A 14,771-nucleotide genomic window follows, 5' to 3' on the forward strand; every position below is an offset into this window, starting at 1 on the left:
GACTTTATATGTCCAAACTCAGAATCAAATATGCTTCACAAAAATAACATGGTTGCTGTGGTAGAACATTTATTTTGATTGCCGATTTTCTCCATTTATCAAAGTCCCATCAGTTAACCTGATTTCAGATGTGTCTATGTAAATTTAAACATGAATAATACGAAATAGTTATTCTTGGAAAGCATGTAAACGTTTAAATCAAACTATTATATTAATGTAACTATTCGTGTGTATAACTGTAGTGACTGACATAACAAGAGTAAAACTGCTGTTCTAAACTGGGTGGTTCGAGCCCTGAATGCTGATTGGCTAACAGCCGTGGTATATCAGACCGTATACCACGGGTATGACAAACATTTATTTTTACTGCTCTAATTACGTTGATAACCAGTTTATAATAGTAAATAAAGCACCTCGGGGGGTTGTGGTATATGGCCAATATACCACGGGTAAGGGCTGTATCCAGGCACTCCGCCTTGCGTCACGCATAAGAACAGCTATTAGCCGTGGTATATTGGCCATATACCACACCCCCTCGTGCATTAGTTCTTAATTATACAACCAAATTTCAAAATTGTAACTTGTGAATTATAGTATTGTAACTCTCGACCGTAAGGTGAGATAATGACTAAAAAATAAAAAAAATAAAACATTTCTCGTTTTGGAAAATTCATCCGCGGCCCTACAAAAAAGGGGGCGGTCCGCATGACGCCAGTTGCCCATCCCTGGTCTTAAGTCAATATAGCAACTTTCCTAATTATGACACAATCTCCGTATATTCTATTGTAACAATTATTACAATATGTTAAATGTCTGTTTTTTATATAGATCGCGTACCTACATCATATAGTTCCTCCATGCCGTTGAGGGGCGCATGTTCGTCATAAATAAATGCCGTCGATTAAACCCAGCCGCTCAGCCATGTTGAAGAAGTCTTTCAGCGCTGAGAGAGCGAAAGGACTTGCATCCCGCCATTGTGTGTGATTCTAAGCTCTGTAGAGAGACAGGGGCTCTTGACTAACTCTCAATATACATTTCATACACCCTGCCGCTTAAATAAATTTACAAAAAAATAAAAAATATTAAAATTACAAAAAGGCTCCAGGGAGAAAGACATGTCAGCCAGCAGCCTTCTTGAACAGGTAAAGAGAGTCACTTTATGAATATCTATCGAGAGGTAACCAGGATAGCTTGTTCCGGAGGCAGTGACTCTCTCTGTAGCTAGCTAACGTAGTAGGCCCTGACCACCTGCTAAAGGACTGACTGGTGAATATATATTTCTTCATTTATTTTTTTTCCCCTTCCTCTTTTCTCATAAATCAAACCTTCATGAATCACCTGGACCCAATCCAGAGACCGAAAGGCCAAGGAAACAAAGGTAAGCTATTGTAACATGACAAGTTTACTGTCTCTGTATGCGGATTTTCTTTCCCCCCCGTGTGGTGGTTTCGGAAACTCTACTCTGCGGATGTGATGATAGCTAGCCAGATAGCAGGCCAATCTCGCATTGCGCCCATTTCACTTCTATAGTTGATTTGGACATCTGAACAATATTCCGATAAATTGGTACTATTTAATCAGTCTTGTTTTAAAAAAAAATGACATTTACTGTCATTTGTGTGAATACACCATTGTGAATTTTGAGGCAATCCGTTAGCGTTGGTAGCTAGCTTGGTAACTAACTTAGCTAGCCCGCGCTACCTAGCTAGCTAACATGAGCGTCCACTGCTACATTCGCAAGTTAGCTGGCTAGGTATTTCCTAAGTCCGATGGCTAGTGGCTTACTGGCTCATTGGTTAAATCATAGCAACGCTTTGCAATGAGTAAGTTGACAAACGAATGTGTTTGCATCAAGTTAGGCTTAAACCTCCCACGCAAAATAAACATGTTGTTGGCTAACCTCAGTATTTAAACGATTCTTCGCGGTCGTGAACATACTTATGAATTGCCTGCCAATGACACGTCTTCCAGCATGCTGTTCTCACCGAACCAGTAGCAAGTCTATTGTCATATAAACCACGAAGTTTCAATGTTTCACTTCTCTTTCAATGTTGAGAAGCAACTTTGTTTACTAGCCATGCCTGTTTTCCGGCTTGGCAATTTTATTTTCAGATTCTGCTTCGTTATGTCAGAACGAACTGAAACACTCTGACATGTGTAACATTGTCATAACTACAATCACCTATATTAAATACAAATCGGATTGAGTTTTCTCCTCAAGTTGTAACTAGAAACAATACTCTACTGCATCTCACCGATTTCACTGACCCATTTGGTGGTTGCAACCGATTTACTGTGATAAACAGGCCGCTTCTGCGTGTATCAATTGTGCTGCAGTTACAATCTGTCAACAAAAACGTATCTAGCATTAACCGCAGCACCTCACAACCCCTAAGGCCTAGTGTTATTTGTTTTATACGTGGTACACTATAGACCTAGCCAGCAGGAAAGAGAACTGTTGTCCAACTCAACAAGTTCCATGTATTTGTTTACATCACCCATTTTAGTACATTAAAACAGCATATTGTGTGGCTGTGAACTGTAGTTGTGCAATGCTAGAGATGTCTCATCAAGTTTCATGACTTCCTGGCTCTTATTCTCTGTCACACTCATGACTGAATATGTAGGCCTATGATTAGTTGCATGGACTATTTCAACTTTATGCAAAAGATGTATCCGAGAGTTGTCTCTTACATTGCTGTCTACTCCTCCTTTCCAGTGCAAAACGGAGCTGTGACCCAAAAAGATACTTTGAATGATGATGAGTTTGAGCCTTACCTGAACCCTCAGGCCAGACAGGTGAGTACCAGTCCACTAACATCAGTTTGACTAGGCCCACACTGTTCCTAACATTTGCTTAGTCTGCAGGTAAATAGCGTTCGTTCACTTAACATTTTGACACTGCCTCAGTTCTAATAGAAATTATGATGATGCTAAACAAGCTAAATTACTTATAGATTATGATGGTAAAACTCCCACTGGTACATTTATATTAGTCATCCATAATAGGGAGATCTCACTGTATATCTTTACAGGGAATTACTTTTATACTGTTGCAATTCATCATGTATTTAGCACATAAAGACTCTTCTTTCCCCAATTTACTGCGTAGTCCATTTCCTTTTCCAGTTGCAGTTAAACTGTCTTTCATCTCATTGTAACATCTGTTGTTGGGTGCCCTCAGTGGTGGGCACTTCCCAGAAAAATGGGCCATAATGGAGCCTGTATTCCTCCAGTCAAAGGAATGCCACTGTTTTCTCCTCCATAAAGCAGTTCACTGGTGTGAAAGTGGCCACAGTCGTCCTAGTCTAAGTGGCAGCCGAGGCTGACAGAGATCCAAACGAGGATGGCCATCAGATCGATGCCCTGCTTTTTGTAATGTAATGATTGAAACTGTCAGCAGGCTAACCAGGGTTTTCTTCTCTCCGCAGAGCAATGCCTATACGGCCATGTCGGACTCCTACATGCCCAGTTACTACAGCCCATCCATAGGATTCTCTTACTCCCTGAACGAGGCAGCATGGTCCACCGGTGGAGATCCTCCCATGCCTTACCTGACCTCGTATGGACAGCTGAGCAACGGGGAACACCACTTCCTGCCTGACCCCATGTTCGGCCAGCCAGGCCCGCTGGGCAGCAACCCATTCTTGGGCCAGCACAGTTACAACTTCTTTCCCAGCAGTATGGACTTCTCTGCCTGGGGCAACAACAGCTCTCAGGGACAGTCTACGCAGAACTCTGGCTACAGCAGTAGCTATGCCTATGCACCCAGCTCTCTAGGGGGCGCCATGATTGACGGACAGTCCCCCTTCGCCCAGAACGAGCCCCTCAACAAGGCACCTGGCATGAACAGCTTGGACCAGGGCATGGCTGGACTTAAGATTGGTGGCGGTGCTGGGGACATGGGGGCCCCAAAGGTGGTGGGCTCTGGCCTCCCCAGGGGACCCATAGGCCACAGCCAGGTTTCTGGTGGAGCTCCCAGCATGCCACTGCCCCCTGTGTCCATCGCCCCCGCTAAGCCCGCCTCCTGGGCGGACATTGCCAGTAAGCCGGCCAAGCCGCAACCCAAGCTGAAAACCAAGGGTGGCATAGCGGGGACCAACCTGCCTCCTCCACCCATCAAACACAACATGGACATTGGCACTTGGGACAACAAGGGGACCATGCCTAAAGCGTCCACCCCCCAGCAGGCGCCTCTCCCCAGCAACGGGCAGCCGCCCAACCAGGCCTCACCTCAGCCTGGCACCATGGCCGGAGGGACCCCGCAACTGCCCCTCAGCAATGGACAGTTGGTGGCCTCTTCGGCCCAGCTGGGGCAGCACCAATTCTCCCCCAATGGGCAGCAGGGCATGGGGGGGCAGCTGCAGCTTTCCCAGGGCCCCCCGCCCACCACCCAGCCATCTCAGCCCACCCGCTGGGTCCCACCACGGAACCGTGCCAACGGCTTTGGGGATGCCGTGGGCGGGGCGGGGCAGTCGCCCCCCAACTCGGGCGTGGGTGGGGTGCTGGTGCCCTCGGAGCCCCACCCGGTGTTGGAGAAGCTGCGCCTGGTCAACAACTACAACCCCAAAGACTTTGACTGGAACCTCAAGCAGGGCCGTGTGTTCATCATCAAGAGCTACTCTGAGGACGACATCCACCGCTCCATCAAGTACAACATCTGGTGCAGCACGGAGCACGGCAACAAGCGGCTGGACGCTGCCTACCGCTCTCTGGGCGCCAAGGGCCCCCTCTACCTGCTCTTCAGCGTCAACGGCAGTGGCCACTTTTGCGGTGTGGCGGAGATGCGCTCGCCCGTAGACTACAATACCTGCGCTGGCGTGTGGTCGCAGGACAAGTGGAAGGGGCGCTTTGACGTGCGCTGGATCTTCGTTAAGGACGTTCCTAACAGCCAGCTGCGGCACATCCGCCTGGAGAACAACGAGAATAAGCCAGTGACCAACTCGCGGGACACACAGGAGGTGCCTCTGGACAAGGCACGGCAGGTGCTGAAGATCATCGCCGGCTACAAGCACACCACCTCCATCTTTGACGACTTCTCCCACTACGAGAAGCGCCAGGAGGAGGAGGACTGTGTGAAAAAGGTAAAGGCCTGCCCTCCACCCATCTGGGGAAACAAATAGGCCCTACATCTTGGGTTGTGTGCTTGGGGAGTGTCATGGGTGTGTGCGCAAAGGTTCTGACAGCATCTCGAGAGCACAAAATCCAGTTGACGAGTGCAATAGTTGAAAAAGATTATCAGTCGTTATGTATGTGGTCATCTTACAACGTGCCATTCCTACAGAGAATGTGGATATGCCAGAAACAAAGTTCAGTAACTTCCAAGTTATAATATTAAAAACAAGTTTATTTTATTTTTTAATTCATGTGTGATTTATTATCTCACATGGATTTGTGATTTATGAATGCTGACCTCAGTGTTGATTAGGTGTGTCCATATGAAATGTAATGAGTATTAACCATTCGGTATCCAATTGATCATCAATGTGACATTTTTGTCTTTGTGGAAATGTGTCCCCATTGTGTATTAGGAATTGATGCATTTGTTACTGTTATTTGGGACATTTTTCAGATGCTTGGTCTACCAAATCAATGCTCTAATTATAGAGGCTACTGTATGTCACCATATCAGTCCCTCCAGGATTCCACAGCGTTGTTATGTGATGGCTGATTCTGCTGTGACTGACACCTTGCGTGGCAATTTGCAATGACTGGTGGCAGAACTTTGACATGTTGCTTTATTAAGCCATTTTATGTGGCAAAAGTGTAGTGATTGGTTGACATTGTGAGCCCTCGCATAATGTGATAGTTGATATTGCAAAAAATTCAGCGCTCGCAAAAATCCTGGAGGGACTGCCGTATACAATTTTAAAAGGGGAAGTGGAAAGGTTTTTGCAGGAGTCATGTAAACAAAATGCCAGCAGTCTCTTGTGATCACAAAGATGCATTTTATCACTGGCCTTTTTTTATATTGACTCCCAAAATGTTTCAAATATTCATAATTATGCTCCAACCTCTACGTCATCTTATCCAAAACATAACCCTCATTCTTGACTGAGGCTTCTGTTCACATTATGAAATGTATGTTCACATCGGTCCTTCAGTCAAAAAGTATGTGGACGCCTGCTCGTTGAATCTCTTTCCAAAATCATGGGCATTAATATGGATTTGGTCACCCCCACCCCCCCTTTCCTGCTATAACAGCCTTCACTGTAATGGGGAAGGCTTTCCTTTAGATCTTGGAACATTTCTGTGGGGACTTGCTTCCATTCAGCCACCAGCATTAGAGGTTGGGGCTGATAATGGGCGATTAGACCTGGCTTGCAGTCGGCATTCCAATTCATCACAAAGGTGTTCGATGGGGTTGAGGTCAGGGCTCTGTGCAGGCCAGTCAAGTTCTTCCACACCAATCTCAACAAGCCATTTCTGTATGGAACTCCCTTTGTGCACAGGAGCATTGTCATGCTGAAACAGGAAAGGGCCTTCCACAAAGTTGGTCACACAGAATCTTCTAGAATGTCATTGTATGCTGTAGCGTTAAGATTTCCCTTCACTTGATCTAAAGGGCCTAGCCTAGACCATTATTCCTCCTCCACCACCAAACTTTACATTTGGCACTATGCATTCGGGCAGGTAGCATTCTCCTGGCGTCCGTCGGACTGCCAGATGGTGACGCGTAATTCATCACTCCTCCAGAGAACACGTTTTCCCTGCTCCGGAGTCCAATGGCCTCCAGCCGATGCTTGGCATTGTACTTGGTGATCTTAGGCTTGTGTGCGGCTGCTCGGCCATGGAAACCCATTTCATGAAGCTCCCGACGAATAGATATTGTGCTGATGTTGCTTCTAGTGGCAGTTTGGAACTTGGGAGTGAGTGTTGCAACCGAGGACAAATGATTTTTACACACTTCAGCACTCGCCGGTCCCGTTCTGTAATCTTGTGTGGCCTACCACTTCACGGCTGAGCAGTTCTTGCTCCTAGACATTTCCACTTCACAATAACAGCACTTCCAGTTGACCGGGCCAGCTCTACCAGGGCAGAAATTTGACGAACTGACTTGTTGGAAAGGTGGCATCCTATGACGTTAAGAGCTCAGTGACTTTCAACCTGTTAGGGACAGAAGGGGCCTATACACCATTCTGTGTAGAGATAAACCAATATCCAATGGTATATAAAGTGGCGCGAATTACAAATACCTCAAATGCAAAAACTTAAATTTTTCAAACTATTTTACACAATTTTAAAGACAAGACTCTCCTTTATCTAACCACATTGTCCGATTTCAAAAAGGCTTTACAACGAAAGCAAAACATTCGATTATGTCAGGAGAGTACCCGGCCAGAAATAATCACACACCCATTTTTCAAGCTAGCATATATGTCACAAAAACCAAAACCACAGCTAGATGCAGCACTAACCTTTGATCTTCATCAGATGACACTCCTACGACATTGTTATACAATACATGCATGTTTTGTTCAATCAAGTTCATATTTATATCAAAAACCAGCTTTTTACATTAGCATGTTTTATTCAGAACTAGCATACCCACCGAAAACTTCCGGTGAATTTACTAAATTACTCACGATAAACGTTGACAAAATACATAATTATTTTAAGAATTATAGATACAGAACTCCTTTATGCAATCGCGGTGTCCGATTTTTTTTAAAAATAGCTTTTCGGCAAAAGCACATTTTGCAATATTCTGAGTAGATAGCCCGGCCATCATGGCTAGCTATTTTGACACCCACCAAGTTTGGCACCAAACTCAGATTTACTATAAGAAAAATGTGATTACCTTTGCTGTTCTTCGTCAGAATGCACTCCCAGGACTTCTACTTCAACAACCAATGTTGTTTTGGTTCCAAATAATCCATAGTTATATCCAAATAGCTCCGTTTTGTTCGTGCGTTCAAGTCACTATCTGAAGGGTGACGCGCCGGCGTGTTTCGTGACAAAAAATGTCAAAATATTCCATTACCGTACTTCGAAGCATGTCAAACACTGTTTAAAATCAATTTTTATGTGATTTTTCTTGTAAAATAGCAATAATATTCCAACCGGGAGACGTTGTATCCGTTCAAACACTGAAAGTAAAACATGGAGTCGTCACATGCATGCGTGCACCAGTGCCATTGTTCTCAGAAGGACCACTCCCCAATACCCCTGCTGTTTTTCTCCCAGAGACTGCAGAGCTATCATTCAACGTTCTGGCGCCTTCTGAGAGCCAATGAAAGCCTTAGAAAATGTCACGTTACAGCAGAGATCCTGTATTTTCGATAAAGAGGCTATCGAAGGACAAGAAATGGTCAGACAGGGCACTTCCCATATAGAATCTTCTCAGGTTTTGGCCTGCCATATGAGTTCTGTTATACTCACAGACACCATTCAAACAGTTTTAGAAACGTTAGGGTGTTTTCTATCCAAATCTACTAATTATATGCATATTCTAGTTTCTGGGCAGGAGTAATAACCAGATTAAATTTTATCCGGCCGTGAAAATACTGCCCCCTATTAAGGCTACTCCGCTGCCAATGTTTGTCTATGGAGATTGCATGGCTATGTACTCGTTTAAAAAATATTTTTTTTTTTTTATACACCTGTGAGCAACTGTTGTCTGAAATAGCCGAATCCACTGATTTTGATGGTGTCCACATACCTTTGTATACATACTGTATGTTAATTCTTTGGTGTTAGGAACAAATACTTGCTCAATGTACCAAAGTCTACACAGCCGTGCAACATGTTTTGAAAATGCTATATTGAAGGACACGTTAGCAAAAGCCATCTAATTAGGATGATAGAGTGTAGCAGGGGTATTCAACCTTTTACCCCACAAGGTCTGGGCTACTCCTGCTTTTCTGAATTTATTACACCCACCTGGTGTCCCAGGTCTAAATCAGAATAGGAGGGAGCAGTACAACTGGTTTCAAGGTCCAAATATGAATTTGAGGTGCTTTTATAAGTTTTTGGCTCTGGTTCTGACTGGAGCTGTGTTCATTCATAGTGATTATTGTTAGAAAGAGTTAGACTCACTTTAGGTCTGTATCTCTGTATTACTGCCTGTTTTTATACAGACCGCAGAGTGCTTGTTTGTCAGCACTGAGAAGACGAAGCATCTTTCCTTACATCGTAACAGGCCTAGTTATTGGGTTATATTTGAGTCTTTCTCTTAATACTCTGTTGGAACAGCATGTCTCAATGATGTCGCAAATTTGATTTCTGCCTCGTGTTTCCTTCAATCTTATTTTTGTGGAAGCTCAAACCATGCTTCCTTACATAGTGGTATACGAGGACAAATGTAAGTCCAGTGACAAAGTTCCTATTCTGTTAACTCCTATCCAAATACTGTGGTTGACTAATCTTATGCTTTTATTTGTGGCCTAAACATAAATGGAATAAAACCCTACAAAACCCCACCTCTAACTTGTATCTCAAACAGTTTAAAAAAAAATGCATTGAGGATAATTTAATCCTCTTTAGGAGGATGAGCTGGCCAATCTGCGGTATACACCATTCTGTTGGGTTACGCCCACACCATTCCAACACAGAAAATTGCAATTATTTCACTCGTATTGTAATATTTCATAGCAATCTGGAAACACTGGACGGTTACTTTGGAGGCGTAGCGGCCTTTTCCATCAGTATATCCACATTGCATGACTGAGGCTGTGTGCGCGAAACAAGATCTGCATTATTTACTGCGGCAAGGAAACTGCTCTGCACCTCGGGGTATTTCACATTATACAACGTGTGCTTCCAATCCTGAATGCTGATTGGTTAAAACCGCGTTCCTGCCGGTGTCTATTCCACAAGTTACAACCGGCTAAATCTCTGATGTTAAAATGCCAATTTACTCTGTTCCATCTGCTCTGCACCTGGTGTTTAACAGCAAACTCCCCATACCTATTCTGAAAGGACTCCATATTTACTGGCTGTCAAATATAAACATATCACTGAGTTAACTGCTGCTCTTATCTAGACAATGAAGAGATCTGTGTTTTTGTTTTTAGTTTTGTGGTTAACACATTGATGCAGGTTGGTGATTTACCACTGGTTACTGTCTGGAGTTTGTATAATATTAACATGCCTTTTAGAGGTCAGAGGAGAACTGAGAGGCATGTACACGAGAGAGAAAGGCGGGATACTGACAGTTCAAATGACCAACTATCTTTGTGGTGTAACTCGCCAATGAAGTAAAATGTTCATGTTTTAGTGATCATGGTTGATTTCATTTTTATGATTCAATTGTAATGTTTCATCTGTATCCACTTCGATACCTGAGTCCACTTACTGTAAATCAATTAAGTTGTTGATGCATGTATGCCCAAGATTGAAGGTTTTCCCTTTCCTGTTTTGTTCCAAACTAAAGTCTGATGTTCTGTTACCAGGTGGAGGTCCAGGGTAGCGAGCCGTACCCCAGTAACCCCAACCCCAGCAGGAGTCATTACAGACTTCAGGTAATGACCTAGCCCCCACTTATCGCTCTTGTAATAGCCTAACCCTAGTGTGGAATTACTCTCCATTAGGTGTACTCTGTAGAGGCTCCGCAACCGCTTCGAGACTTCACCATACTGCACAGAGATTTTGGTTCATGCCATCATTTTGTGACTTTACGTTAGTGTCGGTGAGGTTTATTTACGGAGAACACTTGGAGTGTAAACCCAGTCTAACAGGCCTGCTACATTAGATGTGTCACTTTTGCAATTAATTTCAATAAATTATCCTCTAGTTCTATTTACAAGAATTCTACGTGTGGCTTGATAAAGTGGCCTACTCTGGTCAAAAATGATGCTACACTGGACGCATCTAAAAACCTACTGATTTTCTGCTCCCCTTGTCAGACTGACACCTTAAGGCCCGTACTGACCATACGATTTTAACCATATTATGCCACAATTTTGCAGCCTCAAGACAAAATGTCCACGTCGTGGGCAAATTCTTAGGTTGTAAACGATTGTCAGACGTCTTTGCTCGTTCCGTGTGACAGGATCTAGGTCTGATGATGTTAAGTACCAATAAGTGCGGTCGTAGGCTCCGACAAAGTTCTTGCGCTGTCTATCACGAAGTGTGACTGTTCCAAGCCGATCCCGGTGACTGACTGTCAGGAACACGTCTGAGACAGGTGTTGTGCTGAAAATCCTCCCCCCCCTTCGCGTGAACGCGCACACACTCAATTCTTCATTGCTGTGACTTGCTTGCTAGTTGAGATTTCTGCTCTTCACTCCGTTGTCCGTTTTAGCCTACATTTCACTGATCTGAGTAGCAGAAAGCATTTTTTTATTTGTCCTTCAAGGCAGCTGTCAATGATCACATTAGGCTGCATCAGGATAGGCAACCCAAAATTAATAATTAATGTATTGCAATACTCGGGAGCCAACCTGTGAAGTAAAAGTTGGCAAGAAATATCAATTGTAAAATGCAGATACCCCAAAAAAACGACTTAAGTTGTACTTTAAAGTATTTTTACTGAAGTACTTTACACCACTGCAAATGGCCCATGTCTCTCACCGGATGAGTATTGCAAATGTCTGAAAAAGTGGTCAGAACTGCATGTTGTAGGCTGGGTCCCCCAAAGTTGTATGTTTTTAGTTTTGCTTAAATTTTTGTAATTTTTTTTAATCACCAGGAATTCAGTAGAACATTTTTGGGGTGAAATCGGTTCCCAAGTATTCCCACCGCAAAAAAATGTATTATTTTTTATTTTTTTAAGTAATTTCTTATCTTGATTACATTGGCCCCCCCCAATTTATACGCTCCGACAAATCGGCCCCCAGCTGAATCTACTTGCGTTCCCGTGTTGTAGGCTATACACATCCTGTTGTTTATTCATGTAGAACTATTCTGCTGGACTGTTGGGACCTGGCGGTAGGGAGATATGCTTGGCTTGGTACCAGTAGATATGGGTTCTCGGTGTGGTGGAAACTTTTTTTAAATATTATGTGAAGAACCACAACCTCTACTCTTACATCCATTGATGGGAGCATGGTAATTATGTATGATCTGCAACATTTTGTTTTACTGAAAAACCCTGTCTCTGAAGTCTTGTGTGTTTTGATGCGAGTACCCAAACTGAACTCTTGTTTTCTGTGTCCCACAGGAACGCCAAGGACGTGTCAAGTAACAGTCACTGCTTTGGGCAAAAGACTGCAATGGCCCCTCTTCCCTTTCTACCCCCGTCACATTCAGATATTTCAAGAAATTCTAAATGGGGTAAAAAATTAACCAAGGACACAAAAAAACGAAATGAAGACTTTCTTGATTTCTTTTTACTTTAAAAGACTGACTTTGAACTTGTAGTAAAATAAAAAGAAATTATTATTCATAGGACTACAACTTTAATGCATAGCATCCTTAGGTGAACCCCCCCCCATTCCACTACATATGTTTTTTTTTGTTACTCATATGCTCCCCTCCACACACCCCCACGCCTGTTTTTACAGTCTGAAAACAAGTCTGTAATTCTTCTCATGCAAAATTCTAGTGGACATTTTTTGTGTCATCTACTACGGCTGCTATTAGTAGCCGGAAGTCCAGGCGGGTCATTATGTAAACTTCCTCCTCATGTGGGAGATTAAATCATCCAATCAGGACGCAGAGGGTGGGGGGGGTGGGGGGGTCTCCTCAGTGGATATTTGTTGTCGTGGGTCCCGTCATCCGGTTCCTTCAAGAAGTTTCTTTTTCATATGCTTCCATCTGTTTATAAAAAAGAACTAAAACAAATGTTCGAGATGACCTTGTTTATTTTTTGTGTTGGGCAGAGGGGGTTAAGGTTGGGGTGGGGGGGGGGTGAAAGCAAAAAGATTTGTTACGTTTAGCCTTGGTCATTGTATAATTTTATGTACAATTGTACAAAATTGGGCTATGTTTGCAGTCTTCAGAACTTATTTGCCCTCTTTCTTGGACTGGTTTATTATTAATGTTTTTATTGGCTGCTTTCCTTCTGCCATTTTTGTTTCCTCTTCCTTCCGTTTTCTTAAAGACCGCGTCGACGCGAGTGGCCTTGCCCCCATTCTTTCTATTAATCAGTTCAAAGTAATAAATGTCGTATACTCAGCAAGAACTCGTGTGCATTCCCCTTGTTTGACTGTAAGCACTTTTCATGCTGTGTGCATCCCTTTTTCAGATTTTTTTTTTTAAGGGTAAATGTTTTATTTGGTAAGCAAGCCATATTCTCCCCCCCCCCCACACACACACACACACTTAATTCTACCCCAAACATCCCTCTTTTACTACTAACCACTACTATCTCTTTTCACTGCCTGCTCTACCATAACAGCACCCTTGCAGAATGTCAATGTTGGTGAAAACACTACTGGCTTTTCTCTGTGGTATAATAAAGTCAATCTTGCTATTTTCTCTTCTTGTAACTCAGCTGCGGGGGTGTTGGTAAGGGCTGCTTTGTTAATCTGTTATTAGACCAGCATAATCTCGAGTGGTGTCCAGTAGGTGTTTTGCAATGTGCAGCTGTGTTCTTGCTTGTGATCTTTTCATCGTGCTGAACTCCACATCAACAACTACTAGATCTTGGGTCAGTGTCAAGTATGTTACTGTTGAAACTGAGGCTGGTGGCATTGTAGTGAATTTCAGCCTACAATTGGGTATTTCAGGCAAGGGAGATTTGGATTTTGTAATTGGTGATGCTGAACATGTAGGCCTATATTTATGACTGCATCTTGCTGTTTTTTAAATATGTTTGAAACAACCTGTATAGCATTATTACAGACGTGAGAAACACGCTTTCCATATCTTGAATTCACTTCGGTGCAGTGTCACTCAACATGCATGTTTACGATAATTGGAATGCTATGTCTTGTCACTGACGTTATGGCCCAGAAATTACAGACCTCATGTAGTTTATGGCTTAATCACAGTACTTCAGATACTGTGAAAATATCCATCTCACTGATCCATGGGGAAAATTGCCAGGTTGACCAATAATTTCTTTCAAATCTGGGCCCTCCAGATAGCATATGAACGCATCATAAGCGATGGCAAAATGCAGGAATGTAGCTTTAACGGTCGACTTTGGGCGCACAAACGGTCCAACTCTTTTTCAATTTTCTAACAGAAATGGGGTTGTACCTTTTTGGTGGTTCTTTGTGTCATTCTGGCCTTGCGCACTGAAACAGTTTGTTAGCTAAGCTAGCCAGTAACTCTTCCAGTATGTGTTGACACCTTATTTCACAGGATTTGATTTTGAACAGAAGCTGTAGAGATCGATAAGAAATGGAACTTCTGCCGAAAAGTGTTTTATTCATACATTTTTGTTTTTAGGTATTAAATGACCTGGTGTGATGGTGCACCGATCAGTTATACGGTTTAAAGCCTTTGTTTTTGCCCAACCTTTTTAAAGTAACTGGCCAGTGATTTCCAGGTTTCTATGAAATATGAGTGAAATAGTTTTCAAGCAGCTTTTCTGTGTTGGAATGGTGTGGGTGTATACCCCGGTGATTACAAATATTAACGGCAGTATAGTGTTGATTGGCCAGCTCATCCTCAGTAGGATGACAACATTTTAAGGAAATAGCAAGTATTTTATTTTTGTCTTTTTGAGATACACTTTAAAATTGTATGCTTTGGTCACATACAAGTATTGAATGGGTTAACATTATTTGGGTATGTGCTAACTTTTTAAAGTGTTATTTTCACTGGACTGTTACTTTAAAACTGCAAAATGTTTGCTTAACCTCATGGCAAAATGTGGTAGAGTAGCAGGAAATCAGCTTTAGAACTCATTATCCTTGTAGATTTCATGCCCTGACGAA

At 43.0% G+C, this 14,771-nt stretch overlaps 1 protein-coding gene across 1 annotated transcript; it reads left to right on the top strand.

The window, feature by feature from the left end:
- Positions 1–723: 723 nt before the first annotated feature.
- Positions 724–12,733, top strand: ythdf2 (YTH N6-methyladenosine RNA binding protein F2). The gene is made up of 6 exons (XM_029730715.1): positions 724–1,142; positions 1,354–1,378; positions 2,720–2,799; positions 3,432–5,084; positions 10,395–10,463; positions 12,104–12,733. The coding sequence occupies exons 1-6, from the start codon at positions 1,116–1,118 to the stop codon at positions 12,125–12,127; spliced, it is 1,878 nt and encodes a 625-aa protein (XP_029586575.1). The 5' UTR covers positions 724–1,115; the 3' UTR covers positions 12,128–12,733.
- The last annotated feature ends 2,038 nt before the right edge of the window (positions 12,734–14,771 follow it).

The sequence above is a fragment of the Salmo trutta genome, chromosome 33 (assembly GCF_901001165.1).
Source record: "Salmo trutta chromosome 33, fSalTru1.1, whole genome shotgun sequence".
Taxonomy (NCBI): Eukaryota; Metazoa; Chordata; class Actinopteri; order Salmoniformes; family Salmonidae; genus Salmo; species Salmo trutta.

Bases quoted from the DNA above. Each gene is read 5' to 3' on its own strand.
- ythdf2 (XM_029730715.1), top strand. From the start codon at position 1,116: ATGTCAGCCAGCAGCCTTCTTGAACAG. The intron at 2,800-3,431 runs GTGAGTACCAGT...TTCTCTCCGCAG, and splicing joins TGAACCCTCAGGCCAGACAG to AGCAATGCCTATACGGCCAT. The intron at 5,085-10,394 runs GTAAAGGCCTGC...TTCTGTTACCAG, and splicing joins AGGAGGACTGTGTGAAAAAG to GTGGAGGTCCAGGGTAGCGA.